This window comes from Verticillium dahliae, genomic scaffold (genome assembly GCF_000150675.1).
Source record: "Verticillium dahliae VdLs.17 supercont1.6 genomic scaffold, whole genome shotgun sequence".
Classification (NCBI taxonomy): Eukaryota; Fungi; Ascomycota; class Sordariomycetes; order Glomerellales; family Plectosphaerellaceae; genus Verticillium; species Verticillium dahliae.
This window is the reverse complement of record NW_009276926.1, coordinates 1076438-1100898: the sequence shown is the minus strand read 5'-3', so window position 1 is coordinate 1100898 and position 24461 is coordinate 1076438. Positions and strand designations below refer to the sequence as shown.

General features: G+C 53.4%; 8 protein-coding genes and 3 non-coding genes across 11 annotated transcripts; 3 read left to right on the top strand and 8 right to left on the bottom strand.

Moving 5' to 3' along the window:
* Positions 1-2290: 2290 nt before the first annotated feature.
* On the bottom strand, positions 2291-3688 carry VDAG_03887 (uncharacterized protein; the record flags this gene model as incomplete). Its single annotated transcript, XM_009653971.1, has 1 exon — positions 2291-3688. The coding sequence occupies one exon, from the start codon at positions 3686-3688 to the stop codon at positions 2291-2293; it is 1398 nt and encodes a 465-aa protein (XP_009652266.1).
* A 788-nt stretch (positions 3689-4476) lies between these two features.
* Positions 4477-5571, bottom strand: VDAG_03886 (uncharacterized protein; the record flags this gene model as incomplete). Its single annotated transcript, XM_009653970.1, has 1 exon — positions 4477-5571. The coding sequence occupies exon 1, from the start codon at positions 5362-5364 to the stop codon at positions 4477-4479; it is 888 nt and encodes a 295-aa protein (XP_009652265.1). The 5' UTR covers positions 5365-5571.
* Positions 5572-7141: 1570 nt separating this feature from the next.
* VDAG_03885 (uncharacterized protein) lies at positions 7142-7929 on the bottom strand (the record flags this gene model as incomplete). Its single annotated transcript, XM_009653969.1, has 2 exons — positions 7142-7601; positions 7742-7929. The coding sequence occupies 2 exons, from the start codon at positions 7927-7929 to the stop codon at positions 7142-7144; spliced, it is 648 nt and encodes a 215-aa protein (XP_009652264.1).
* Positions 7930-8293: 364 nt separating this feature from the next.
* VDAG_20127 lies at positions 8294-8385 on the top strand. Its single transcript has one exon. It is a non-coding gene; the product is annotated as a tRNA-Pro (tRNA).
* A 391-nt stretch (positions 8386-8776) lies between these two features.
* VDAG_20011 lies at positions 8777-8892 on the bottom strand. The gene has a single exon (XR_692058.1). It is a non-coding gene; the product is annotated as a 5S ribosomal RNA (ribosomal RNA).
* A 1898-nt stretch (positions 8893-10790) lies between these two features.
* VDAG_20126 lies at positions 10791-10882 on the top strand. Its single transcript has one exon. It is a non-coding gene; the product is annotated as a tRNA-Pro (tRNA).
* Positions 10883-11248: 366 nt separating this feature from the next.
* VDAG_03884 (uncharacterized protein) lies at positions 11249-12967 on the bottom strand (the record flags this gene model as incomplete). Its single annotated transcript, XM_009653968.1, has 5 exons — positions 11249-11658; positions 11733-11740; positions 11799-12374; positions 12455-12783; positions 12887-12967. The coding sequence occupies 5 exons, from the start codon at positions 12965-12967 to the stop codon at positions 11249-11251; spliced, it is 1404 nt and encodes a 467-aa protein (XP_009652263.1).
* A 1357-nt stretch (positions 12968-14324) lies between these two features.
* Positions 14325-15601, bottom strand: VDAG_03883 (uncharacterized protein; the record flags this gene model as incomplete). Its single annotated transcript, XM_009653967.1, has 3 exons — positions 14325-14971; positions 15028-15435; positions 15487-15601. The coding sequence occupies 3 exons, from the start codon at positions 15599-15601 to the stop codon at positions 14325-14327; spliced, it is 1170 nt and encodes a 389-aa protein (XP_009652262.1).
* A 1146-nt stretch (positions 15602-16747) lies between these two features.
* VDAG_03882 (uncharacterized protein) lies at positions 16748-17847 on the bottom strand (the record flags this gene model as incomplete). The annotated part of the gene is made up of 4 exons (XM_009653966.1): positions 16748-16840; positions 17115-17288; positions 17356-17673; positions 17758-17847. 4 exons carry the CDS (start codon positions 17845-17847, stop codon positions 16748-16750), a joined length of 675 nt encoding a protein of 224 aa, XP_009652261.1.
* A 526-nt stretch (positions 17848-18373) lies between these two features.
* Positions 18374-19252, bottom strand: VDAG_03881 (allergen; the record flags this gene model as incomplete). Its single annotated transcript, XM_009653965.1, has 2 exons — positions 18374-18998; positions 19047-19252. The coding sequence occupies 2 exons, from the start codon at positions 19250-19252 to the stop codon at positions 18374-18376; spliced, it is 831 nt and encodes a 276-aa protein (XP_009652260.1).
* Positions 19253-23096: 3844 nt separating this feature from the next.
* Positions 23097-23947, top strand: VDAG_03880 (uncharacterized protein; the record flags this gene model as incomplete). The annotated part of the gene is made up of 3 exons (XM_009653964.1): positions 23097-23269; positions 23470-23791; positions 23939-23947. The coding sequence occupies 3 exons, from the start codon at positions 23097-23099 to the stop codon at positions 23945-23947; spliced, it is 504 nt and encodes a 167-aa protein (XP_009652259.1).
* Positions 23948-24461: the final 514 nt, after the last annotated feature.

Genomic DNA, 24461 nt, shown 5'->3' with positions numbered 1-24461 from the left:
TCCTAATGGCAATCTCCACGACTTGGAGGTGCCAGCTTACTCTCAGCGCTTGATGGCAACTAGCTTTATGCGCCAGCAAGTCCAGAACGCGGACACCAGAGAAGGGACGAAAGCCTGTCGAACCGCTTGCGCGACAAGAGAGAGGGGATGATGGTTCTGTTCCCACGTTGACGGGTACACTGGGATGACCGACGGGCTGTGGACAGATGGGTTCTTCCCGGGCCGTGAAACCTACTGGGGAAAAAGGATTGGGATCGATGGGCGACAAAGGCAAATCGATGGCTCGATTAAGATTGGCTGCTTGGCTGCTTGGCTGCTTGGCTGCTTGGCTGATGTCTCGGGTGCCACGAGCGGGTGGATTGGTGCGAGATTGAGGAATCTGGTTGCTGAGGATTTGTCCCCACCGGAAAGGATGCACGTGCGGTGCCCTTTGTTCTGTCACTTTGCCTCTAGTAGCACGTGATTAGCGTTACCACTCGCTACGGGTTGCCTACGGGCCTGTCTTGGCCTACCTACCTAAGGTACCTAGGTACCTCGGAAGCCGCTCAGGGTGCGCAGTGGCGCGATAAGCATCTCGATTGGCTTGGCGGGTACGGCAGGCCTCTAGGCAACCCTGCCTCGCCTGGAGAGCACAGTTGGCAGTCTCCACGCACTGTAACCCATGGCCTACAGGTGCATCACCACCGCCACAGCATCAGCGTCATCGGCGTCATCACGAATCCTCGATGCAGAGATGCCCTGCAATAACGCAGCGCCATTCAAGAGCCTGCATCACCAATCCAAGAATCGCCATCATCGTGGCCAGAGATACAGCCATCAGCAGGCGCCCCGGCCGCGGCTCGTCTCGGCAAATAATTCCTGACACGGCGTATGTACCGAGTAAGGTGAAGTGTCTCGCGATATGCCTGATCAAAGAAGCAGCTCCGGGACCAAAGATTGACCGAGAAATTGACAACTTCCAACCCATTACCTGCTCCAATTTCAAACATGCGACCACTTCATCTAAATCCGAACCCTCCCAGTCATCGAAACCGCTTTCGCGTCGATGTGCAACGCAACTCCTGGTGTCTTGCTCTCAGGCACTGCCACAACGCCAGACCCCTGATCAGTACATGGCGTATGAGTCGACTGGCTGAGAATTATTATCACGAGGCGCACCTGACGAGCAGGTGCAGGTCGATCGTAGAATTGCCATATAGTTACTGGGGGTTCTTCTCATATGGGGCCTACACAGACTACAAGGCTTCCTGCATGCAATGTATGGCTCGTAGAGACGCGTGAATGGTTCTTGTGGAATTGAGCGACCTGCCGAACCTCGGCGCGAACGTAAAGAAGCAGAGATTTCCCACAGCGCCGTGGCGTAACAGAGGATTCCCGCTTCAAGACGCAAACCTCGTTGCTTGTTATGTGAGGGTGATCGCCTTGTTCGGCTGCTGTACCCGAGCCGTGTGCATCGGCAGGGGATTACCTTTCTGACAGGCTTGGATCGGCTTCAGCGAATTGCAACATCTTCCATAAATGCCAACTCTCGACGTGGAGATTTTAGAAAACATGCGTAGTATCGTCCTCGCTGCTTAGATCAGCGGGCGATCACTGATATGTTACAGTCAAGGAGTCGTGATGAGCAACTAGAATTCGACAGGAAAATACTCGTGCAAAGGGCAGTTTTTCTCAAACAATGTGGTGAAAGCAACGTTCTATCCTAGTACTGATCTTTCCTCACCTTGCTTCCACTTGTCGCGGTACAATAAGGGGACGCCTTCGTAGCACATCCTGGCTTCGTTGTGGCCTCGTGTGATTGAAGCCAACCTGACTGCTGGTTTTGCTGTGCATCATGTGAAAGCTGTTATTTCTTGGAGGCTTCTCTGACGCATGAATGTTCCCCAAAATAACATGAATCAGGTTCCAGAAGATGCCTTAATCTGAATGTCACAGAACTTAAACCTTGCAATGCCGTCTGACAACGCATACAAGGTAGCCTGGCCGCCGGTGTAGGCCTCAGACGAGAATCTGATCCAGAGCAGCACCCGTCCAGGAAAGCAGCACCCCCAGATACCAATAGTTGAATTCATTATCTTATCTGCGTTTGTGGGAACATGCTGCAAGTTCTTGTCAATCCAGTACACTTTCGTCGCCAGATGAAAAAATACCAACTGATATGTGAGCTGCCCGAAGCCTTCGTACCCTCAGCGCAGTCGTCAACCGTTGATTCCTTTGAAGAACTGGCTGGCTTAGCATGGGACCTCTGAACCAGGCTTTGCTAGCTTAAGCTCCCTCGAAGGAATTGCCATCACAAGCCCTTGTATGGAGTCCAAAATACCCCCTCCGGATCCCATCTCTCCTTCGTCTTCCTCATGAGATCAATCTGCTCTGGCGAAAACATCTCTTCCAACCTCGTTGCATCCGTCATATTATTGGGTGGAGTTCGTGGACGGGTTCCATCCAGCCGTCGACTGACCTCCATGATGCCTTCCATGAACCCCAAGAGGTCCCGACGTGTCTCCTGGTTGCGACACCACGTCGCCACCAGAACCGCATTGCCCCTCTCCGGATTCTTGAACCCTTCTTCGTCCTGTGCTGGCTCTCTTGGCCTGAAACCCGAGAACACGACCGTGGTCAACTTGGCATCTTCGTGCCTGTCGGTGACGTCCCTCCACTTGGCGAAACTCTCAGCAATCGCTTCACTGCTGTGTCTCTCCAGCTGCGCAGCCTGATTATCCTTGAGTCCGCCGTGCGCATTCAGCGCGTCCAACCTGTCCGGCAAGTCAGCGATGCGCGTCAAGCTAGTCTCGGCATGCACCGTCTTCTCCAGAACCTCAGCGCACAACAGCACAGCCGCTGCCCTCTCAGCATCGTCGACGGGGCCGAAATATCGGACAGACACCATGATGAGCGGCTGCCCAGCAGCCGGCGACCCCGGCGGCGCGCGCACGAAGACCAGTCGCGCAGAAAGAGGCGCAGGCGGCGGCAGCAGGCTCAGAAACGTGGCGGCGGCCGTGTCGAGAGCGGCGGGCGGGAACATGAGCGTGCGGGCCCACACCTTGCCGTCTGCCAGGCGCAGATGGGCGACGGGGTACGCGCGCATCGTGGCGGCCGTTATGACGCCGAGGCCGTGGCCCGCGCCGCAGAGGGTGTGGAAGAGGGCGCGCTCGTCGGGATCGGTCGATGTGCCGCACACCTCCCGCGCGCGGCCGTCGGCCGTTACGAGGCGGAAGGAGACGGCGTTTTCGGCCATGAAGCCGTGCAGACCGTTGAGAGACGAGGTGCCGCCGCCGAGGAGGGCGCCGACCATGCCTACCGCGTTGGAGTCTGGGGCAGGGATGTAGTAGCCCTTGGCGGCGAGGGTCTTTGTGACGTCGGCGGTTGTGGCCCCGCCGCCGAAGCGGACGGTGCCTGCCTGTCTGATGAGGGCGACGGAGTTGAAAGCCTTCAGGTCGAGGTATAGGGTCTTTGGGGTCACACGGACAAACGTCGAATGGCCGCCGCCCGCGGGAAGAAGTTTCAGGCCATTCTCGCGGGCAATAGCGATGGCAGCGGCGATGTCGGCCTCGGTTTCTGGCGTGATAATCAAGGCAGGATGCTCGAGACTGGTTTCGGACCAGCGATGTAGGGCCTCGGTCAAGGGAGTTGAAGGGCTGGGGAAAGAAACAGGGCAGGTAAGGGAAAGCGCTTCTACTTTAGCTGACATTGTGATGTTGAACGTTGTTGGGCAGTCGACAGATTATTGCACAGTGACGGCAGAACGACCAAGGTAGATATGGCAGGGTATTTGTGCCACGAAGCTGAGGAGGGGTAACGCTCCATCCTGAGTTCACCAGAGTAAGCTGACGCGCTTATAACATGCACGACAATCCGTCACAAGTAAGCTGACGCTCCGGTGGACTTCGGCGTGATCGGCTTTCTGCGGTAATGCCAGGGTCCCAAGATCACGAGACGCCGCTGGACGCCGATGCGCATCGGAGTTGGAGTTTTAACGGCAGGCCAGGACTTTGTGGGGCCATCAAACAAGTCATCCGAACTTGACAGGCTATGCTTCTCGGACGAAACGCCATGGGAAGCACGGAACACCAAGGGTTCACCACAGAGAGACGAAAAGCAAGTGACAAACAATAACATTAACAAAACAAGCATCAGCCATGGCGCTATGTAATGGGGGCGGCCAGGTGAGCAGGTATCTACAGCATCGAAGAGACACGTCCCTAGCAGGACTGAAAGCTCTCATCTCTGCCGAATTGCTCTAATCCAAAAAAGAACCCGCGGGCGATGAGCCCAGTCGGTGACGGCCGAAAGCCAGGAGCGACGTCTCTTCTTTCGCGAAGGAAGTGAAGAGGTGGATGGCCGCGTCGGCGTGTTGCCCGTGATTTTGCGCCGTCCCAGTCCTTTGATTTTAAACCCAGAAAATCATGAAAAGTTTGTTCCGAACCCGAAGCACCATGAAGCAAAGAAGACAGAGCGATGACCAACCAGAGAAAGAATCTAGTGGTTGAAATTGTCGCCAATGAGGACGTCAAGGTGGTTCTTGTGGTAGCCCTTGCAGCCGATGCCATCGAGATCCTCCATGCCGGGCATGTAGGCGGCCTCGTTGGTGCCGTCAGACTTGACCCACGAGCAGACCTTGCCGTTGGCGGACACGGACATGCCGGGGTAGGGGAGGCCGGCGGCGCCGGCGACGAGAACGGAGACGTCAGCGCCGGAGTTGCCGCCGTTGGGCTCGCTGCCCATGTCGAACTCGAGCCAGACACCAGCAAGCTGGCCAATGGAGGTGCGAGGAGCCTTGTCACCGGGGCCACAGGCGCAACCGCCCTGGGTGTTGGTGTCGAAAGCCATGTAGACGTCGTCCTTGCCGGGGTCGGCGACGGTGAAGTCGACGGCGGAGAACCAGAAGCCGTCGAGGAGGCCCTTGGGGCCGACCTTGTTGAAGCAGGAGCATGAGAACTTGTCGCCAGTCGAGGCGAACTTGGCCGTGTAGTCGTACTTGTCGACGGCGGCCTTGTCAATGATCTGCATGTTGCAGCCCCAGTTGTCGGCGGTACCGACGTTGCCGGCGTACATGATCTGGTCGAGGGTGGCGCGCTTGCCCTTGCCGTTGCAGAAGGGCTTGGCCTCAGCGTTGCCAGAGGAGGGCACGGCAGAGGAAGAGGCAGCGGCGGCGACCTTGACCTGGGTAGGGGTGGCGACGGCAGTCGTGGTGGGCACAGGCTCGGGAGAAGGCGTAGGCTCCTCGTGGGGACGGCCGGCCTTCTTGAACTCAATGTTGCGGTTCTCGACGTGCTTGCGAGCGTGGAGGTGAACGTGAGCAGAGGGAGCGGCGGACACGCTGCCCAGAGCGGCCGTGAGGGCGATGAGAGTGGTGGAGAAGTGCATTGTGAGGTTGTGTTTTGGTGTCGTTGTTTGTATCGAAAATGACCTGACGATTTGCCCTCTGGATATACGGTCTACGTCGTTGGCGTCGTGAAAAGATCGTGATGCTTTTGCGAGGAGTGATGTATCTGCTTCGTCCGAAAAGGAATGACTGCGAGGACTTTGCTCGCGGGTTGGATGGGGACGATGAGAATCGACTGCTTGCTTCAAGGGAGTGTGATGCTGTCAACAGGATGAGGGAGTAGGGAGAGGAAACGGGGGCAGGAAATGAAAGGCCCATTTGAACGGACAGCCCCTGAAGCGAGGACGTGCGGTCCATGTTAGAGAGTGACATTGACTGGCATGCTGCTCGCGCCCAGAGACACGATGACCGTCCAAGGCACAGGTGGTCACCCCTATGCCGCCCCATCACCACGCCGTCCTGCCAGGATCTAGTCAGGAACAGCCTCCCCGATTCGGAATAGTCACTGATGCTGGTGGACACGCGAGGCAATATCGGGCATGATTAGCTCCAGGGGTAGGGTCCAGGCCCTCGACGGTGGATTGGTTGAGTGGCGACGCGCTCATTTTACCGCCCGCCTTCGCTGGTTCAAGACGACAGGGGGGGAGGGTGTGGAGGGGCCTCTGGCTGCCACTTGGGGCTTCGTTCGCCGCTCGGGGAGCAGTCAAAGAGGTAACCGGACAAGCAAGAAGCATAGCAACGATAATGGCCGGGTCAAAAGCCTGGTCCGGTCCGTTGACTGATCTGCAGAGATCCAAAGAAAATCAAGGCACCTGGAATCGGAGGTTGGAAGCAAGCGCGGCAGTGCAAACATGCATCCCATTCCAGAAAGTGGTCATCGCGTACGTGTTCGTTGTTGTTTTCCTTTGCCTTGCTGAGGAACGTACCAGTGACCCAACAACAGACGATCAGTCAAAAGAAGCGCCGCGTCATGCCGGTCAGCGGCGTTTAGACTGTTCCCTTTTCTCCTCTTTTCTCCTCGATCCAACTCCCTTCCTTGATTCACGTGCCATTCGAGTCAAGTAGTCAGGGCAGCGGTGGAGTCAAAGTAGACGCGCAAACCATCGGGTTGGCATTCTTGCGCCTCCCCTCGCCCACCAGAAGAATGCCATTGTCTGCGAGTCACGTAGCTCAGGGCCGCCAGGTACGCTTCTAACGGTCGCCACGAACCGTGGGATTTGAGTCGACGAGCCGCCGTGACAGACCCGGCCCGTAGCGACAAAGGAGGGAAAAAACTCGTTTCTTTCGAGCACTGTCCATGAATAGGAAGGAGCGATTGTCGCCCGGCGCATCTGCTGTTTGTCGTGTTAAAGAAGGGTGCAGGATCCGTGGGTCGTAACGGAGTGTTGCTTTGTTCGCCTGCGAGGAGACCCAATGTTTCAGTCTTGCTCAGCTGGCCAACAACTTTTGTTCGGCCTGGGAGGCGTTTGGACACCCGACACGACAGAACAAAAGAACAACGGGCGAATGACAAGACGTCGGCAGAAGAAACACAACGGTAGCGCAGCCTACGCTTTCTTTCTGCATATGCCGTCCCCCCCACCACACCGGGACGCCGTCGTGCGAAGTCCAACAGTGCCCCCCTCCTTCTCCTCCACCTCACCATGCGCCGCTGACCACTTAACGTCCGCACCGCTCCACCGCGGCGCCGGCGTTTTGTGCGCACGCTAGGAACGCCGTCAGTCCAGCGGCGAGCCGGCAGAAGAGCGTGCTGCCCACTCGACTCCTCTCTGGCAAAGTCTTTCCGGGCTTCCTGTTCGCCGAGTGGGACTCTCTGCCTTACCCCTCCAAGGCGCTGCACTCCCCTCTCCGTCGACCGCCACTTGGCAGTTCGACGGCAGAGAAGAGGGTCTCCGCAACGCGGTGGAACGCACCCTTCGGTTTACGGTCTAGATCTTTTCGGACCCCAGGGCCGCCACGACCTGCAAGGCACATGCGTGGTTTTGCCCAGAGGAAGACCCCCCTCTCTCGACTCGCCTCGCCGAGGGTGCCCCTCCCCGAGCCATGCCCACTCAGCCCCCCAATGCCGGTGCCGGCGCGGACGCCCACGGCCGCTGTGACAGGTGCTCGCGTGGCATGGAACGGAGGCGAGGGAGCGAAAGGCCCAAGATGCCCCACCAACTTGGCGCAGTAGAAGGCGTGGTGTGAGGCCTTTTCCATGGAGCGGAGGGTTTCTGACGTCCACCTGCCGTGGTGATGACTCGACCAGTAGCTAGGTAGTGGCTTTTTTTCTGGCGTGCTGCAACCAGTCGGTTGGCGTATCTGATCAGAAACTTTTTCTCCCCGCCAGCCTTTTGGGTCATGATCGTGAGGGGTCTCGGCATATCGACGTGGCGAGACCTCTGCTGGGCATCCACGGCAAGTTCCACACACACATACTCGTGCGGCACTTGCAGAGTCTTCTTCTTGTTCCAACGTTTCCCAAAGAGTCGGTCAAGATCGACGTCGGCGCCCGGGGGAAAGAGGCAAGCTAAATGGCCTTCTGTCGGGATATGCAGGCCGCCGAGGAGTTTTCCGTTGGGACGTGAGCATGTGATGAGTACAACGTCGTGGCGCCCTCGTGGCATTCGTCGATGGGCTGTTGGGACTGGTACGACAGACCGATACCAAGGTAGCACGCGCCATATGTATGCATGGCCAGCTGTATGGGACACAAGCTCTGTTGGGATGTCTGTCGTGAAGACGTTGAGTTAAGGTGCCCATGACTTCTTGCCCAACGCACGGCATGCCAAAGAGTCAGGAGCTACCAGCCACAGCCACTGCCGCAGTCAGGAAAAGCCCCAATCGCCGCTTAATTTCTGTGACCCACCAAAAAAAAAAGGTTGGAGATGCCCACAACTTCTTGTCTCCTACACAGGCTACATAGACTTGTCAAAATCGCCCCGAAACCATCGACCGGCCCCTGGTTCAGCCAGGGATTTGATTGCGAACGCGCCGTTGGTCTAGTGGTATGATTCTCGCTTAGGGTCACACCCTGAAGCATTGCTTGCGAGAGGTCCCGGGTTCAATCCCCGGATGGCGCCCACGTCATCATCAGTCTCCGGACTGTCTCTTTTTGCAGTTTTGCACACTGATTCTCCTGACTTGTCTAACTGAGCATTGGCCTTCAACGCGTCTCTCACAATCACGAGTCTCTGCTGAGCCTAGTCAGAGTCGTTGTCACGTTGCTAAATCGGTGCCTAGCCATCATATTAGTGCTGGGTACCATGTCCTCATTTTTGCTAGTACTGCACGTGGGTCGTTCTTAGTAGGAATCTCAAAATTCATACATCAAGTAATAATTCTCAGATAACACTCCACAATTCAAAAAGCAACAAGACTCAAAAACCAATGTGTAGTGGCGGCGAAGATGGAGTCAGTCGGCCGCTCTTTGTAAGCTTGCCTCACGAAGCCAAAACACCAAAAAATGTCAAAAACATACAACATCAGGGATTCGCTGGTGGTCACCCACCCAACTACTAGTCCGACCCTTACTGGCTTATCTATGGGAGAGCGGACGGGATCCCGAGTTCTCCAGTAGGTATGGTCGTATGTGCTGAGACAGCCCAGTTGCGCGAATGATGACTGCCATCACCGGCTTTGCGACCAAAGCCACAGTAGCGCAGAGGTATACCTAGTATAATGCAAAGGATATCAAGCACTGCCATTATATTCGTGACTGTTGACCCATGCTGACTGGCGTCCACTCAGCGGATGACGTACATGTTTGATACTCCCAATGTCTGTATTTCGTGCTTATACCTACCTTGGTGATCAGGTGCTTTCCCCAGACGTCCATGGCATGATCCTGTTCAACCGGGTTCTTCGACGAGAGCCCTGTCAGTTAGTTAAGCTTCTAGACTTTGAACAATTGGAAAATAGAAAGCCACGACTGCATATTGTTGACATGTGTCTAGCATACGCTAGGGTTGGATCGGACTGGAAACTCGAGACCACACCGAATAAGATAGTTGAACTCCTCCTCGGATTAGTAGGCTAACAAAACCGGGAATCTAAAATACCTTTCCTTTCCGATGGGACTCGGCCCAGGGGGCTGATGGGGGCCAATCTCGCCACACTAATTAAGGGAGCGCTTCAGGGCCTTCCATTGTTCATGATTTCCACTCCAGGTATCTGATCGCTTTGTTCTGCAGAGCGAACAATGAAAATGTGGCCATCAAACCTCTTGGCATGGTCTTGATGGGCGCTTTTCCTTAGAGACGAGAAAAAGCCCTACCTTCAGAGATATTTTCAAAAACCCAAACAGATCAACGAAAATAAGAATAGCATAGAATTTGAAGCAAAGTGGTTAGGGGGGCTTAATACCTAAAGTAAGGTCAGCACTCCCAAATATTGAAGATGTAGCAACAAGTGATAGGTACTCAACTGCGTGTGTTGAATATGTGTAGGAAAAAGTAAGAGCCCTCTTACCTTTCTCTACCTACCTATGTGGCACCCCTTTCATACCGCGACCTATAATCGCCCACCGGCTGCCTCGCGGTGTCCTCTTTATGTACTTTTACCCCCGTCTGTCTTGGTATTTCCTCTGACTGACCTCTCGTCTCTGACACCTACCTTCCTTGGATGCTCGTGAAGTCTTGTTTCTCTTGTTAGTCCGATCATAACCGTAAACAAAGTCAAGAAGCCAGCCCCGGAGATGACACGTTAATCACGTTTTCTGGGATGAAGACAACGCCGTTGATGCCCTGCTCAACACTGGCATGTAAATCTATGCTTCTGGAGCAGTGTTTATCATTTTGAAGAAGAAGACTTTCCGGCCCTTCCTCGAAGACTAGTAGCAACCTTGTACGACGGGTCTGATATAATATACTTGGAAAATAAACTAATGTCGACCTTGAATAGCATAAAAAGTTAAATACTGTAATTCATACTAGATATTTGGTCCACGCTGATCCTGTCATGTCCGTTTATGTTTTTCATTGTTCTCCCACGATATTTACTTATCGCAACTTCGTAGTATCGAAATGGTTGAGGCTAAGAGCGGTGGGCCAAGGTGGTACCTGTCGTCCGGCTAGCAATGGAACGAACGCGGCGAGCGCACAAAAAAAAAGCCTGGCTGAGAACCGTTTTTCGCGCAGGCACGCCAGGCAGTTCTGTATAGACAGAATCCCGCCAGAATAAGCAAGATTGGAAGAAGACTTTTCCGAGCTCATCTTCTGCAGGCCGCCATAGCCAACCAGCCACTTCGGACTCCAGCACAGGTGGCAAAAGACCACTTTGCCAGCAGGCAATCAGCACCACAATCCAACCTGGTAGCTCCCCACACCATCCCCACGTCCCCATCGTGATAGCTTCACAAGCCCTGTCTCAATCTCGGACCACAGCAACTCATGACCCACACCGAGACGTTACTGCCTTGATCTACTCATCTGCCAGAGCCGCTTCCCATCGACCGGCCCCTGGTCCAATCAGGGATAGTTCATTCAACGCGCCGTTGGTCTAGTGGTATGATTCTCGCTTAGGGTTACACCCTGAAGCACTGCTTGCGAGAGGTCCCGGGTTCAATCCCCGGATGGCGCCCGATCTTTTGCCGGTTTGGCCTCCGAAGGCCTAAGAAGGTCACTTGGTGGTTCGTGGGTATAGAGCACTGACCGGTTAGACTCCTGATATGTCTACCGTCTTGGTATATATCCTCGACTCAACGGAAGTCTTTGAAAGCACCCCGATGTTTACTCGCCGACATCCCTAAACCTGGCTCAAGGCTTGGCAGTCTGGATGTCCAGTACGTTCAACGTTGTGTTCGATGCAGAATCTTTTTCTTGCTAGTATTGTGTCTCGAGAGGGCGTTATGCTGGTCTTTTCATGCTTGCCCGTCTATTGTTCTGATATCTATGGGGCGTCTATTGGAATATAACTCAAACAGTCTTCTATGGAAAAAAGCTCGAGCTACGCGACGTTGTCGAGCTTGAAGCCTCCACTGACCCTTGTCTGGAAGAATCCTGTAAGGTCGTCTTCAAGGGCAACGTCTTTCATCAGAGCAATGTTCTCAGCGCCGTACGTGCTGAGGGGATCCTGCTCGGGAGCGGTGTAGGGCAGATAGCGGAAGGGGATGTTGCCGTCGACTGACTTGGCGTATTCCTCGAGCTGGTGGGTGATTATAGCCAGGCGGAGGCGGGAGTAGGCCTCCTCGGCGCGCGTGTTGAGTGTTGCCTCACCCGCGAAAAGAATGCCATCGTGCGTTAGGCTGTGTTGTAGTCCGAGAGCATTTCCGCCGGAGAACTTAGCAACGACCTTGGGCAAGGGCTGGAAGACGAAGTTGAGCGACCAGGAGGCGTTTGGGAAGGCCTTTTCAGCGTCTACGATAAGAGTGTGAAACAGTTCCTCGGCCTTGTCCATGATGCGCTTGTCGTTGTGGAAGCAGAGGGTGTACCAGGAGTTCTATCAGGCAATATCAGCATCAGTGCCTCCATTCGACATGCCACCATGTACCACTTACCTCTTGCCACCGTTGTGTTGCATGACGGCAAGGAGTTCGCCGTAGGTCCACCTCGTGCGCATATCCATGGCAGCCGTCATCTGGTCCATCCCGCGGAAGGGTCGAGCGTCCTCATCGCCCGTGGCACTCATGGGGATGGTGCCCATCATTGGAGCTGCTGCACTTGCATTGTAGGCATACATGACAATCATGCTGTCTCCGGGCTTCTCCTCGCTGTCGGAAATGACCTCGATCATTGAATCCACAAGCTCATCCTTGTGCTTCCAGTCGATAAACATGATGCCACCGTACATGATCTTCTTGGGGAAGGTAGCCATGTCGAAGCGGGTGACAATACCCAAGTTGCTGCCGCCTCTTTTGAGGGCCTTGAAGAGCCGAGGGTTGTCGTGCTTGTTGGCGTTGACTACACTGCCGTCGGCGAGGACGACCTCATAGTTCACAACGTCATCGCAAGCAAAGCCTCGCTCGGCAATGAGGAACGAGGTGCCTCCTCCGAGGGTGAGACCGGCGACACCAACAGTTCCGATACGACCGCCTGTGACGCCGAGTCCATGCTTTTCGGTTTCTGCCAGGACGCTCGCCCATCGTGAGCCAGCGCCGATCGATGCGACCTACCATGTCAGCGACAGATCGAGTAATTTGAATCCAGATCGAACCATACTTTGCCGCAGGTCGAATTGTGTACCGGCGTCCTGTTGAAAAGAGAAAGGTCGATCGTCACGCCATTGTGGACGTTGTTGCCTCCCCAGTGACTATGACCACCGCCGCGGACGGCGATGTTCCAGGACCCGGCACCGCTCAGAGGAGCTAGAGCCTTAACCGCGGTAGACACATCGGCTACGGTTTTGGGTTGAAGGATACAGAATGGCCTCATCTCCGCCACAGTAGCCGAGTAATACGTTCCTAGAGCTCGAGTGTACGTGTCATCCTCGCTTGCTGGCAGCAGGAGGCTTTCATCAAGTCCGGCATCAATGAGCGCATCACACTACAGGGTCCTTACGAGTCAACTTGTTGTCGCAACAGAGTATTACCCTCGGTGCCAGCAAGACCGCTGTATGTCTAGTCAGTATAGGGTCGAAGCAACTTACGCGCTTGAACCCGGTGGCCTGAGCCTGGCACACGCCGGCTAGGAACGTAGCAGCGGCGACAATATTAAAACTGCGAACCATGTTCAAAAGAATGTGATGAGCCCCAAGGCCGTAGGAAGGAATGGATGGCTGTAAGAGCTGGCGAGACCACTCATGGTGGGAACATGGTAGCCACGAGGGCGACGTGGTCAAGTTGAAGCACGTTGCGCATCTGCTGTTGTTCTCTCCATCAAGCCGTTGGCGTGTTGAACAGCTCGTGATACCTGTCCTTGTACCCGAAAAACACCCCTGCGCTCAGGGAATGGGCCCTGATTATTCGGCAGGAGACTTAGAATCTATTGGTAGGTACAGCCTTGGCATGCAGCTTTGAATGAAATGCAAGGTACTCGTGCATGAGGTGCAGTTCCGGCGCAAGCAACCCATGCTTAGTGCGCCAGGGTTCACGCAGGTACAGTCGTTGGATATTGCTGTCTTTATGGTCTTAGCAAGCCCGCTCGGTTCGCTTGCTAGGCAAGCTAGGCTCCGGATATAGGGTAATCAGGTTGACGGGAAGCTACTGAAGAGTGACTTGTTTATACTGCAAAATCGTGTAAAGGTTATCTGTTGAGAGGGGCGGTTTTGCTCGTACAAAGCGAAGTACTTCGCATTGAAAAAACCCTTGAACGGCCCTTGTGACAGCTTCATTATAGCTAAAGGTAAAAAGAGTGTGGAGAACTATGTAGCCCATAGAGAACAGATGGTCGTGACTTTCGTTGTGGTGGCAAGATGATGCAAAGTTGTGCGAGATGTGCGATCAAACTCAACGTCTCAAGCGAAAAACCGATTCTCTGACTGGTGATTGTTATCTCAACCAAAGCGAATCTATTTAAAGTTCTCCTGGGGCCGGAAAAGCCTGGATGTCTCTCCTTCGAGACTGAACGTGATCTTTGTAGGGAGGGAGTGAATAGGAGCGGGGGTCCAAAGGCTGTCATCATTTAAGGGGACGATGGTTAGAGGGCTTTACCCATCTAGGAAGCAAACGAAGCATCGCTGAGCAGTAAAAATTTGATTACCAGCGCGAAATGGTTATAAGATACCCGAAACTTGAATTGGGGTCGTCTTAAAACATGATAATGGCAGTTACTTATCGACTCTCCAGAACCCGGCATGAAAGTCAAGTTTGGATAATTCTGTACGGTACGTCTCCGAAACATCTGATTCTGGTTTCATTCTCGAATGGTGTCAAGTTCAAACATAATGTACGTTAATACAACCTTTTTCATTCATGTGGCTCTGAGGACTCATCAGTGACTGACTGTAAGAACTTTTTTAGCCACAACGGAATGCAAACGCGAGCGGTTCACTCTACCACGGTATTGGGAGGAACCTTAGCGTTCCAAAACAGGTGACTGGCCGGAGCCGCTTGAGTCTTACATACCTGAATATGAATATTCGGCGCTTATGCCATCCTGTTAGACCACCTAAGCCCAATGCTGCGCTTGTTGTTGTCTCCAAATCGACCACCTCCCGCACCGGCATTGCCTGCGTTACCAGCACCACCGTTTCTATTGGCATTGCCGCCATTCCGACCCCGTCCGTTGCCGTTTCCATTGCCAGCGCCATTTCCATTATTGTTGTTGTTGTTGCCGCCAGCATTGCCACCCCTGTTGTTGCCGTTACCAGCGTTCCCATTCCCATTTCCAATTCCGTTGTCAGCACCGGCACCGGCACCGGCACCCTCAGTAGCCTCAGCAGGGGCAGACGTAACCGTGTCACTTGAAGCAGCAGGCGCCGCAGGCAGGTCCGGGGTCTGGACTGGGGCGGCTTTGGTGGTAGGGTTGATGTTGAGGATGGCCTCGACAGCGGCAAGGTTCTGCTTGGCTTCGTCGGTGCCGGCGTTGGCGTTGGCCTCGAGCGCCTTGACCAGGTCAGCCTGGTTGTTCTGGGTCTGAGCGAGAGTGAGTTCGAGACTCTGAGCCGACGCCAAGTTGGCGGGCGTGTTGACCTTGGGCTCGATGTCGGTCTGCTGGACAGGGAAGCAGCCGCCAAAGGGCCCAGCGACGGCATTATTCCGGCAGCGGACTGTGCAGACGTTGCCGGTAGAGGCTGTAGTATGATGAGCATAAAGTCTTGGAGGAGAGCCGGCTTTTCCATAGACTCACCACCTGTGCAGGCCAGGTCGTCGGGCAGAGTGACGGTCATCTTAAACTGCTGCGCCTTGGCTTGGGAGAAGCCGTTGGCACCAGGAACATTGTTCGTGACTTTCAACGGAATCTGACCGACGAGACGGAGGCCGTTGCTTGTTTGGTCAAGATCGCAAACATAAGGGCCGGCGCCATCAGCGTTGACTTGGTGGATTGTAACCTCGATAGAGCTTCCCTTGGTGACTTGGGTAACAGCATTGGCGGCCAGAGCGTTTTCGGTATTCTCGCCAATGTCGATATTACCGGCTAGTTCGGTTCGACCACACTCGTTGACAAGGTTTTGCTGAATCTCCGCGTCTCTGATGAGGGTTGCGTCCTGCTGGCACGGAGAGATGGTGGTGCAATTGCGAGGAAGGTCGGGGTTGACTAGTCGATGTTAGTCCACAGTCTCGATGGTATATCATCCCAATGACTTACCCTGGAAGCCAACACTGCCCGGGCCCGCAGGTCCCTGGGCATTCAGAATGACGCCGTGCCCATGGGCGATAGCCAACACAGCTGACGCTGACAAGAAATCGGTGAAAGAAACCATTTTCTATGTGTTCAAGGATGTCTGTCAAAGACCAAAATGTGCCCAGCACTAGAATAGAATGAAGTAGGCTAAAGAAAGATGACTTCAAGCCAAAAGAGCGGACAATTAGATCAAGTGGAAACGGAAAGACTGGATAGAGGATCGAAAGACAAGACGATAATCGAGTCAAAACCATCTGGTGTCTTTATACAACCCATTCTCGAGCATGGCACATACATCCGATTGCCAAGGCTCGCAAGCTCCTTGAACATTGGGTCCTGAGTGCATCGTCGCGTGGTTAGCACTGGCCAAGGCTCTGATCATCTGCAACGGGTTTCGTTCCAGGGGTGGAGTTGCGCTCAGGAGACAGAGGGTACCCCTGTAATCATCGTGGGGACAGGATGGTGTTCTGCAATTTTGCCAGGGCTTTGGGCCGCCGAACACGGCCTAGAAGGGCACGTCCCGAACGAGCCATATGGTTCATCGTGCGGTGCTCGAGATGCTGAGACAGAGGGGAGCAAGTGACCTCGCCAAGGCTATGTTTCGCCCGGATTTAAAAACGACTCCACCCATGTAAGGCAAGCAAGCGTCATGTCGGGGAGGGCGAGGGGCATCGCCACCGTTCTTCTCTTGCATACAGTGCGTTCTGCTATCAGCCACTTGAGAGATTCGCCATTTAACATGTTCAAGGCAGATGTTTGCTCTCGGCCAAGGGAGAGGTAGGCAGAACCGTCCCTCATATAATTGACCATGTTAATCAAGGTAAGCTGGCCGCATTCTGGAGCTTAACCCCGGCCCCATTTCTGGTGATTAATTAGGTATTTAGTGGCCTGCCATCAGAGATAACAGAAGAAAACGCCAAGCCAATCATTTACCACGTAGTCGGACGAGCTTGACAGGAATAGACCCGTCGATTGACGAACAGGCGACACCAAACAAAAGCCGAAAGACGAGCCGACTTCAGATTTCGTGACCAGGGAGCTACAATCCGTCCAATACCTTACCTACCTGGCGTCTATCAATGCGTCAGAACGTCTCCCCATTGGACAGACGAGTCGAGATCCACGTGATTGTCGCAAGGAGGTCTCAAGACGATGGGGTTTGCCAGGGTGACCCTTACGACACATCTGCCGTCCCACGTAACCCCCCCGCCCGTCATCGTGCCATTTAAAGATGACTTTCGACCGAGCGGACAACGGGCACATGGCCACACAACCCCCAACGGCCATCGCCGGACCTTTTCGCACGCTTGGGACGACTCTGAAGCAGAAGTGTAGTGTCGTCTGTCTCGTAATCATGCCATGCGCCTCCTTACCTTTGAAAAGAATGTCTGCCAAACCCCACGGCCACCTTCTTCGGCCGACTTTGACACGCAGCAATGCTTGGCTCGAGCATAGTAGTCAGCGGCAAGCCCGTAAGCCCGTATTGCACATGGTAATGACGATGCTTGCAGGAGTCAGGCAGGACTCAGTGGCCCCTGATGAATTTGCTCGGGTGCCGACTATTCTCTCAAGTCTCCTTTGTCGTCTCGTACCTTGCCCTGTGTCTTCCACGCTTGGTCTGCATCGGGGTGGACTTTTGGGCTCTTAATCCCTTCTCTTGCCTTCTCCTTCCTCTTGTAGTCCGACTGGAATCTTTGGTCTCTGTCGCCGACAAATTTCTCGAAATCGAATTGCCCGGGCGCCGTGAAGCTCGTCATCAGCTCCGGCTTGCCCAAAGGCAGTTTATCCCCGCGGTCGACTTGCCACAAGTGATACACTTTTCCACAGTTTTACCACCTCCTCCATCTCCTTATTTTCGGCCAGCTCCCAGGCTGCATCTGGTAAAGTAGGCTGCGGCATGATGAGCATCCCGGATTTAACCTCGTACACGTGGCTATGCCATAATTTCCGTTCCTCGGCCTCGAGTGTTTCGTATAGCGTGGGGCTTATCATGTACTCAATACCGATGATCCGGGCAGTCGGCTCAGGACTGTCGTACAGAATACATTGTCGTACGTCTTCATTCAAATGGCCACAGTAGTGGTTGGCTTCGACAACTCGGGCAGGATCCGACACGTAGGCGTGAAACGCGTTGAGGTGTGCACAAATATTCTGAAGAGGAGCAAAGTTCTGCAGTCGTCAGCTGTGCTGATGGCCGGCAGACGCAAAGTGTTAGAAAAATGCGAGCAAACCCACCTGAGTTGCTGATGCGCCTGTCAACAATGCTTGGTTTTTGATGGAGGTCGGCTCGCCAGCCGCTTCATTCGTTTCTGGTAAAGATGCCATTGTTTCTATGGTGTTTGAGAGTAGCCCAGATGCGTGACAAAAGGCACCAAGACAAGCATATAAAACACGCAAATTTGAGGTGGCAGGTGTAAATATGCTTCGCTTGGGCACGTTTTCTATCGTTCGGGAGACATTGGACGTCACGTTCCTTGATACCCCATTGCCGAATATCTACGTCATCATTGGCAGCTCCACGATGTCTGAACCTCGCCACCCCGCGTCGCGCGGAGGTTTCAGTCCGCAGCTCCGACCGCTCGACGTAGTTCATCACTAAACGGATGTCAGCCACAATGCTCATCTTTTTCGCGAGCTTACGACCTTTGTGGAACAATCTCAGATACACACTTTCTGAAATACTGGGTACTCTGTCCTACTTTTCGAGGCTGCATTTCTGATAAGTGTGGTGACAAAGTCACGCCGTGAAGGAACGTAATGGAACAGTATCAAATCCGACTATTAATTGCACCTGAAGTGTCAAGCAAAGGCTAATTGTACATATCCGCCAGATCGTTTTCCTACCTGTAGACTAGACGCGCTGAGAAGCATTCTCACGTAGGGTGGCCTCGTTCTTGAGTCCAGCCTTGTCGCTGCGAAGACCAGTAGTGTCATGGCTAACACCGACGCCGCTGTCAGCAGAGCCAGTGTGCTTGTGCTTGCGAGCACCACTCAGTACTCCGCCGAGACCGCCGCTGTGGGCATGCATGTCCCTGTCGCCCTCACCCTGCTCGACCTGCAGGTCTTTGTTGTACGACTTGGGGCACCCGTCGTATTCAACCTTGGAATGACCCTTGCCGTCAAGACCAGCCTTGTTGCTGTTAAGCTCCTCGAGCGTTTTGGGGGGGAGCACAGAGGTTCCGTGAAACTGAGCCGCGGCATGGTGGGTCTCATGAATGGGAATGGTTGTGTGGACGACCTGGGGCGCAATAACCTCCTTCTGGATCACGGGCTGAACGTGCTCGTGCACATGGTGGTGGATGCGCTCGCCAGCGACCACGGGGTTGATCGAGCTCGAGTGAGTCGTGTCGTGAGTGGTAGAAGTATCCCTGTACTGAGCAGCGTCGGCATCAAGCTTGGCCCGGACATCCTTGTCGTTGCCATGCTCGAACGACTTGTGCTCAACAGGGACAATGTTGTGAGTGTGCTTCTCGGCACTGCTATTGTTAGCGACCAGATGCAAATCGTGGCATTGAGCTACTCACAGGGTCTCCTTTGCCATAATAGGCTGCACAGTAGTGTGGTGGTGGTCCTGGTGAACCTCCTTATCGATGGCGGTCGTGACATTCTCATGGCGGTGAGGCATAACATGCTCCTCCGTAATCTCGCGACGCACATCTTCCTCGACAGTGGTCTTGTGCTTGCCGTCGCGGGAGACGAAGTCGGCAACGGCTTGCTTGGCTTTCTGCATATTGGCGGTTGTTGTTTGGCTTGTTGCTGTTTAGCTTGAGGTGGCGTTGAAGTTGGGTATTAATGCTGAGTTGAGTGTGATGGTGTGACGAAAAAATAATCATTTACAACAGCCAGAAGCCTAAACATATATGCGTTCGCGGGAAGCTCGTGATGTCCTTCGCCCGAGAGCATCTTCGACGTCATCTTCACACGTCATAACTTCATCCCTTTCGAGAATCTCCAACTACCCAGAGAGCTGGTGCGAACATGAATGCAATAGGCAGAAGATGGGGGCATGATCTCATCACAAAGTTGCGAGGACATGCTTGGAACACCGGGGCTAGATGCATCCGTTGAATGTCAAATCTGACATGCGGCTAAAAAGATCCTAATGGCGGCGGTCCGTTGATGTGAATGTCGCAGCGAGCTGGGATGACGACTTCATCCCGTCGATCCGGCGGTAAGTTTTGGGCAAAGCAGCACCGTTGATCTGTAGGGACAGGACCATATGCTGCGAAAGGCATGGTCGCATGGGTGGCTTGGGCTAGCGACGCCCCGGTTGCAGGATGTCTCGGGTCTCCAGGAATGCGTTCTTTGGAGCGAGGGGGTGAAGATGCCACCATCGACTTTGGCTGCGCACTAGTTTTTGAGCCGCGTCTTATCTCGTCATCGAGATCACTTTTTTGTGCACTAGGGCAGATCATTCCGGCATCTATGTGAATGGCTATGTTGGTGCCCGACACCAGGACCGAACGATATCGGCTGGGTTCATAAAGGCAACTGAGGATCATGCTGTTCTTGAAATCCAGGCTCCTCAATCTACGTGCAGTACGCAAAGGATCTCAACAGAGACGTCCTTGAAAAGAACGCTAGATCTCTGCAGCATGTCACCGATCTCAGACTTACTTCCAAACAGGGAGCATCGTGTGTGCAATACAAGCAATGCCCGGTCTTGTATGACAGCCACTTAAGTAGCCACTGTCTTACTGCCAGGGCACATTCCAGGATGCCGGGCCCATCAACAAGCCCACCCGTGTCTTAGTCAGGCTGGCTTCGTCATTAACGCAATGCAAGCTCTGGGTCTAGTTCCCATGCTTCCATTAGGCAGGGAAATGACAATGATGACTGCCATCGTTCTCGCGCAGTCGAGTAGACCTGACCCTCGTCTTCGCGATCAGTATGCATATGATCGGACGATCATGGGAAACCCTGACATGTCGCATGAGCGCCACGATTTCCACACGCGCTGTCTTGGGCACTGGACTTGTCATTGTGTGTTTATGCACATTCCCCTCCCCCCTGTTATCCTTCCTTCATGTTCTAGACTTCTTAACAGTGAATTTGGTACACTTGGCGGTGATTAGGTACTGGGAAACTTTTGACGCCGTCATTGAGGCAAAGGAAAATCCCTGGCGGTGATCCCGATCCCTGCGGACGATCAACCCTTACAACTTCAGTAGATCGGAGCGGGGAGCAGTATTGATTGGTCACCCCAGATATCCGTTTGCATCAATACAAGTGACGTTATCGGTAAAGGGGGCCTAATGAGCTAGAGCACATTGAGTCAATCCCCTTGGATGACCGGCTTTACTGTCGGCTGTGCTGCAAGACTTGCTTGTGCCTCGGGTTGCTATCAACACGTCAGCTAAACTGGATATAACCATTGGAAAAGCCTGGAATGACGTGTCATTGACTGACCAAGTAAGGCATCCAAGGTGAGAATTTAGTTCAAATGAGGAAAGTGCGCCCATGCTGGGGCTGATAGCAGTGTGAGGTGAAATACGATATCAGAACGTATGATTAAGGCTGGCAGCCAAGTAATATCCCATAATATTCCGTTCGCAATGCTGATGCAGCTTCAAAGTTGACAAATCAATAAAGGTATGAAGTGAAGACCGAGGCAGTAAATTGGGAGACGTATGCAGTCCAGTCTGTGACGTCAGCACGTGAGGTTACACAGGCTGATCTATCTAACTCCCCCAATCCCTAGCCATGTCTTCTTCTTGCAGTATTTGTCCTAATTCCAGTATTCCTATTCGATTTTTCGTGCTTGAATAACTCCATCGAGCTTGGTGGACGGGACGAGTCTGACACGTTACAGACCGTAGCTTGACTTCGCCCGAAGGTTCTTAGGACAAGCCACATCCCATAATCCCATCCTCTGTACTGAAGGCTAGTCACTCATATTTCCGGTAGAAGCCTTAAATAGATGCATGGAAGCTGATGCTCGGCGCGGAACGGGCAAACCTCCCGAGTCTTCGTAAGCTAAGCTCGACAAGATCGGTCTCCACAATGATGAACCATGCGGCGGCGAACCTTCTTGTAATTGGTTGCACAACGTCCGACACACAAGATGCAAGGTTGAAGCCTCCAGCTCCTCAAGTAAACAGAGCATATAGTGGATGATCTCGATTCAGAGTGTGTCCAGCATGGCGAAGGTGGGAAAGGGTTCTTAAATGAAATGCGAAGATTCCGCAACGGGAGCTAGAGCATCACGGGCACCTTCCCATGGCTAATCGCCTCACGACGAAGTATACAGCTAGACAGATTGTATAAAGCGTGGGAATTTCGTCTTCTGCAACTGGCAGCAATTGGCAGAAATCGGGCGGTGACTTTTCCATCGTAAAATCTCGGGAAACCTCTTATGTTCCGCATCGGTCAGGGTTGGGAGGCCTATGTGCATGAGGCATCCATAGTATCCCTGATGGCTTCTGGTGTACTGCGACGCCAACACACTGTGACCATTAGTCACCTTGCCTAAAATCGTACAGTATTCACTAACATGCCCAAAACCTTTCGCAAAAGTGTTGCTTTGCATCGTCTACCGGAAAACTATTGTACCCGTCCAAACTGGACTGCATCATGAGTAACCTCAGCTCCGAGGTCGTGTACCTGGCGGGAGTCCCCAGATGATGAGCTTTGCAACATTCAAGCATCCACGACAGACGACCTCAAGGGAAATTTGAAGGGGAGATGGACGGAAATGCGGGTTCCTCCATTTCGAAGAGGCCACACTGGAAAGAGACCTGGACTATCGGTATGTTGACGTGATCGCTCCGTACAGTGTCTCTCATCTAGGCGACTTAGCTGTATCAGGCAATGTATCTGCTGTGCTGGGTAAGTCTTTCACTCAGACTATTAGAGATGGCTCTCGTGACGGCCGTTAGAGCGGTGGACCAAAAGTTCCTTACAACAATTCAGGGTCCTATGGGTAGGAATGTGGCAGTGCACAACACAGCGCACAGGTCAAAGGGCGACTCAATGGGCGCAGAACAGTATCGTGTGGGCACCGTAGTTGTTGGAATTCGAGCACAGCCCCACCACCAAACACGTTTTAGAGGGCAAATCGGCGTACCAGAGAGCATACCTTTATTCTCCAATGTGTGAATGCGGGCGGCACTGCGGTCACCAGATCCATTCATCCATGCTACGAGCGGCACAGTAGTGCAGCGAAATATGATCTCTGGATTTCCTTAGGGGCTGTGTTGTGCGCCCAGGAGCCTGCGATGCCTCGAAGGGTTTGCATAGCCCCATTGCATCCGCCAGAGGCTGTACCACCTACGCCCGATTGATATCCCATTCTCTGAGAAGCAGTGCAAAGCTAGGGCATGAATGGAACTTTATCAGTGGCTGAAGGCCGGCACACGGCCCTCCGCGGACGTCGAAGTGCTATATGATATGGGTGCCGCACAGTCTGAGGCCCTCCATTCATAATCCAGACGCAACTAGGATGCTACTTAAGCATGTCATGCCATGGCCTGTCTGGAGAGAAATAGCCCAAACACCTTCATCACACAGAACCTACCAAATATCATCAATCAACTCCCAGCAAGATATCATTTTGACTGTCGGGCAGCTCCAAAATGGCTTACGTCGACCAAGAAGCGTACCAAAGAGCCGTCTTGGCTCTCTACATCATCGCATTCCTCGGCTCTTTCGCACTGTGCATCCTGACCTTTGCCAAGCTCCGGGGAACAGATGTCTATCTCGGCAAGGCCGTTTCATGGCTGAAAGCCACGTCCGCTGTGTTCACCTTGTAAATTACCCTTCGTCTACATAATAATTTCAGATCGCAGCTAATCAAGCGCGAAGCTCTGTCCTTCTCGATTCCATCGAGCGCATATTATACTTCGCCTCGCGATACGGAAGCTTCTATACCAATCGCAGCCCAAGCCCTTTTCGCAGCCCAAGCCCTTTTTTAACTTGGACTGCTGTACTTCTTAATATCTGGGCCAGGGCCATGGTTCCGATCCTGTTGTCGTCAGCAGGCAGTGGCATTCACCATGTCATGATCAGTAAACCGGCAGGTCGAGACCGGCTTGTCCGCTCGTTGGCACTGGTCTTGGGCGGATCCAGCGCCGTCCTGACCATCCCCGTCTTCGCCGTCTTTGTCTATGCTCACGTGGAGAACATGAGCAACAACCCATATGGTATCGTAATCGAGGCAGCAGATCACATGGTGCGCCTTCATACCGCCGTCAACTTTATGATACTTGTAGCCTCGGTGATCGTGGCAGTCTGGTCTTTCAGCATCAAGTCTTCGCAATGGATTCGCTCGGTAAGAGCTCGACTGTTTATCTCGATTGGCACCGGGACTAACCTTCAAGCAGGTAACAAAATTCTTCATTGGCGCCAACTGCATCAATGTTCTCGGCGCCGCGTGGGAAATGATGTATCAGATCTTGTATTCATATTTCCCCGCCAGCTATATTGAGAGTGACCACTGGATCAGAATGATGCTTCTTCTTCTGAGCACTTGGGGAACTGCGCTGATCCTTACTCTTGTTTTCATGGCCCTGAAGAAACAACCCAGCCTGAACAGAGCCAAGATCGACCGACAGCCTTCCATATAGCGCGAGTACTCATGACCGACGTTGGACAGTTAGCGCACTCTCCCCTCTATCACTCAGTAATGATGTATAGCAAGGGACTCACGGAATTCCTTGAATGTCGGCGAGCTCAGTTGTGGAGGGGCCTAGGCTATTTGAGATTTTATTCCGTTTATGGATCCGTCAACCTGCTTGAAAGATCCACAGTCTTGGCCATAATTCTGTTAGCCACCTTAATATTCCCCATCGATTATTGACAGCATATATCCCTTCAGTTATTTGCTGCACAATCAAATCCTCGGCTATCCGGTTTCTGGATGGTTTTACTAATATTGTTCGTGACAGGACGCTACCTGCCGAGTTCCTCGATGTACATAAATCCCAACACCACCACCGCAG